Here is a 2864-nt window from a genome sequence, read left to right on the forward strand (position 1 = left end):
GAAGGGGGAGGCGGAGGGGGGCTCAATGAGTGCCTCTGGGAGGGGAGGATTTGAGTGGCCTTTTACTGCTTTTTTTAAGGGGGGGTTAGGGATGGAAATTCGCTGTACGATGATTTGAAGTGATTTGTGCGTGATTAGTGTTGCTTGATCAAGTAACAAATATGGAAGGGAAAAAAAAATTCGTGCCTTACGAACTGTTATCCTAGTCATCAGAAGTTGTGATGATAAGCATATACGTCTGTACTCTTATTTAAGCTTTTCGTTCTATTATTTTTCGAAACCAACCAATTATACACTTCAATCTTTTTTTTTTTTTTTTTTTTTTTGTTGGTAATTGAATATTGGTCCCTTGCATCAATCTTCATTGCCAAATAGTCCCTTGAATCTTCATTTATATTGCAATTCTGTCACTGCTAATTTCTCTAACTCTTGTTGAGTTAGGCCTTAACCCGACATCTTAAATTATCCGAGTGACCCTCGAGTTTTCTGCACGGGGTTTTTTGTAACGGTAGTTAGGAACAAAGTGTTGGATTTAATCTAATAAATCTAATTGTGGGCACATATGATTAATCAATGTGTATTGCTATCTTTTAGGATAACCCACTAAAGTGATCAATCAAGTTGAGTTAATGGGTATTTAAATAAGTCATGAGGTTATATGTGCAGATACCAGGTTGTAATTATGATTTGTTGAGGGGCTAAATTACAAAAGTACAACATCTATAAATAAGGGGTTATGGTTCTTAATCTAGGGTTACATTATCTAATTCTCTTCACCCCCATCTAGAGAGAAATTCGGCTATAGAGAAAACCTTAAGGTTAGAAGATCCAAAACCCATCTCAGGTTTCATCTATGGATTCAGGTATAAGCTTTCGCTCATTTGATTCTTGTTAATCTCTTCGAATTAATCATGGCTTTATGGTTTTAGATCTCAAGTTTTTTTTATAAGATCTATCACAAAGCTGTTGTAACAAGCTCTGGATTGGGCTTGAAGAAACTCATGGTCGCCGGAGAAGAAAAAAATTGGTGGGTTCCAGCCATAAACTTGCTACGATAAGTTTTTAAATGATGATGTTAATCATTGGCGGGAGTATAATGAGAAAACAATCTAATTCGATTAAACTTAACAAAAGTTCATCTCATAAATAATGTCACCTAAGAAGAGGGACAAATTTTATCATCATTAAAAAAAAGAACAAGAGGGAGTGATTTGCTAAAAAAAATTAAAGATTTAAGGGACTAATAAGCAAATACTTGGATTTGAGTAACTGTTTGGTAATTAAGGATAATTTACGGGACTAATATGCAACTACTCAGTTTTCTATAGAAAAAAAAGCTTGTTCTGTTGGATAACAGCTTAGTGCTTAGTAATAATAATCAGAACAACTAAGGATATTCTAAATTTTAATACCGGTGAGGCTTTAATATTGTATAGATAATCCGTCATTCTCACACTTAAAAACCAAAATCATCTATAACACCCAACAATACATGATATAATCCATATATTTGGACCTTGAAAGATCCATCATACAGAAATTATAGGTGCAATTAAGATCCTCTTTGGGAATAATATGATTTAAGGAGTCAAAAAAGGGAAAAGGGGAAAAAAAACTTCAAGACTCTTATGAAGTAACCAGTGACGGTTGAAAATCGCTATGATTGCTATGATCGCTATGTTCAATAGAGGATCTCTGTCACACAGTTTTATCCTAACACATTGATAAATTTTTTTGTTGTTGATTATACCTTCAATATTTCAGGGAAAATATGAGAGCATCAAAATCTAAAGATTTTGTGTGTAAATTTAAAGGTCTTTTAGAAAGTCACAATCCAAATTATCAATGAAACAATAAATAAAAAAGGAGGAAAAAAGTATTTTAAAAAAACAAAGAAACAATAGAAGGAAAATAAAGTGACTGGGCCTCGGTGACTACGTACCCATTTTATTTGGTCATGGGCTGGGCTTGACACGGGACGACAACAACAATAAATAGGACCGAGTCTCGTCGTCTAGTTAATTAACAGCAGCTGTTGCTGCGTCTCCTTCTCTCTTCGCCGCCGACAGTAAAACCTAAGTTCGAAAAAAAATGCTGAGGCCAGTCTGGAGATCATGGAGAAATAATGCTCAGAACCGCTCACTTTCCTCATTTGTCCAACGAACTTGCGGCTTCCACTGTGGGCAGGTAATTTTTTTTCTAAAAATTCTTCTGTGTTCTTCAGTTTACTTCCATTTATCTCAATTCGGAACGCAGGCGAAGGACTTAAACCCTAATCCCCATTCTCCGAAAACCCTAAATCTTTGCTTAAAACCCTAGCAACGGCTAATTTTGAAGCCTGTCTAAATTTGACGAGCCCTGATGTATTCTCACGATATGTTTTTTCCCCCCCGCGATATTTACCCTATATAAAAAGAACCCCTTGAAGATCGTATATTTAAGATGCCCTGAGACTGGTACGTGCCTTAACTGATGACCCAGCTAATCTTCGGAACTCCTCAGCTGACGAATTCTTCTGCAGCCAGAAATCCTCTCAAATTCTAAACCTTAGAATCAATGTCGAAATGCTCCAATCCTCATCTCCTCTTGACGTTAACTCAAAAAAAAAAAAAAAAAATTGCAGAAGATCAACGTTGCCAATCAGGGAATAACCTCGGGATCAAGGACGCATTGGGTCTGTTTGATCAAATGCTCCAATCAGATCCCGAACCGTCAATTTTCTCATTCAATATCCTGCTCACTTCAGTCCTCAGAACTATGAAGAAGGCCCACCGCCAAAACCCGAATCTAATCACCCCTCTGTGCAATAAGATGAACTGGGTCGGAGGCATTTCGCCTGGTGACTTCACCTATGGCGTCTTGAT

General features: G+C 36.8%; 1 protein-coding gene across 1 annotated transcript in view; it reads left to right on the forward strand.

Annotated features, from left to right (window-relative positions):
- The window catches only part of LOC109822925 (50S ribosomal protein L18), a 2511-nt gene continuing 1665 nt past the window's right edge, over positions 2019 to 2864 (forward strand). Inside the window, exon 1 of the mRNA XM_020389201.1 lies at positions 2019 to 2187. Within this exon, the coding sequence (XP_020244790.1) occupies positions 2092 to 2187 (96 nt within the window). The 5' untranslated portion in view covers positions 2019 to 2091. The remainder of the gene's footprint in view (positions 2188 to 2864) is intronic.

Source organism: Asparagus officinalis, chromosome 8 (assembly GCF_001876935.1).
Source record: "Asparagus officinalis chromosome 8, Aspof.V1, whole genome shotgun sequence".
In the NCBI taxonomy this organism is placed as follows: Eukaryota; Viridiplantae; Streptophyta; class Magnoliopsida; order Asparagales; family Asparagaceae; genus Asparagus; species Asparagus officinalis.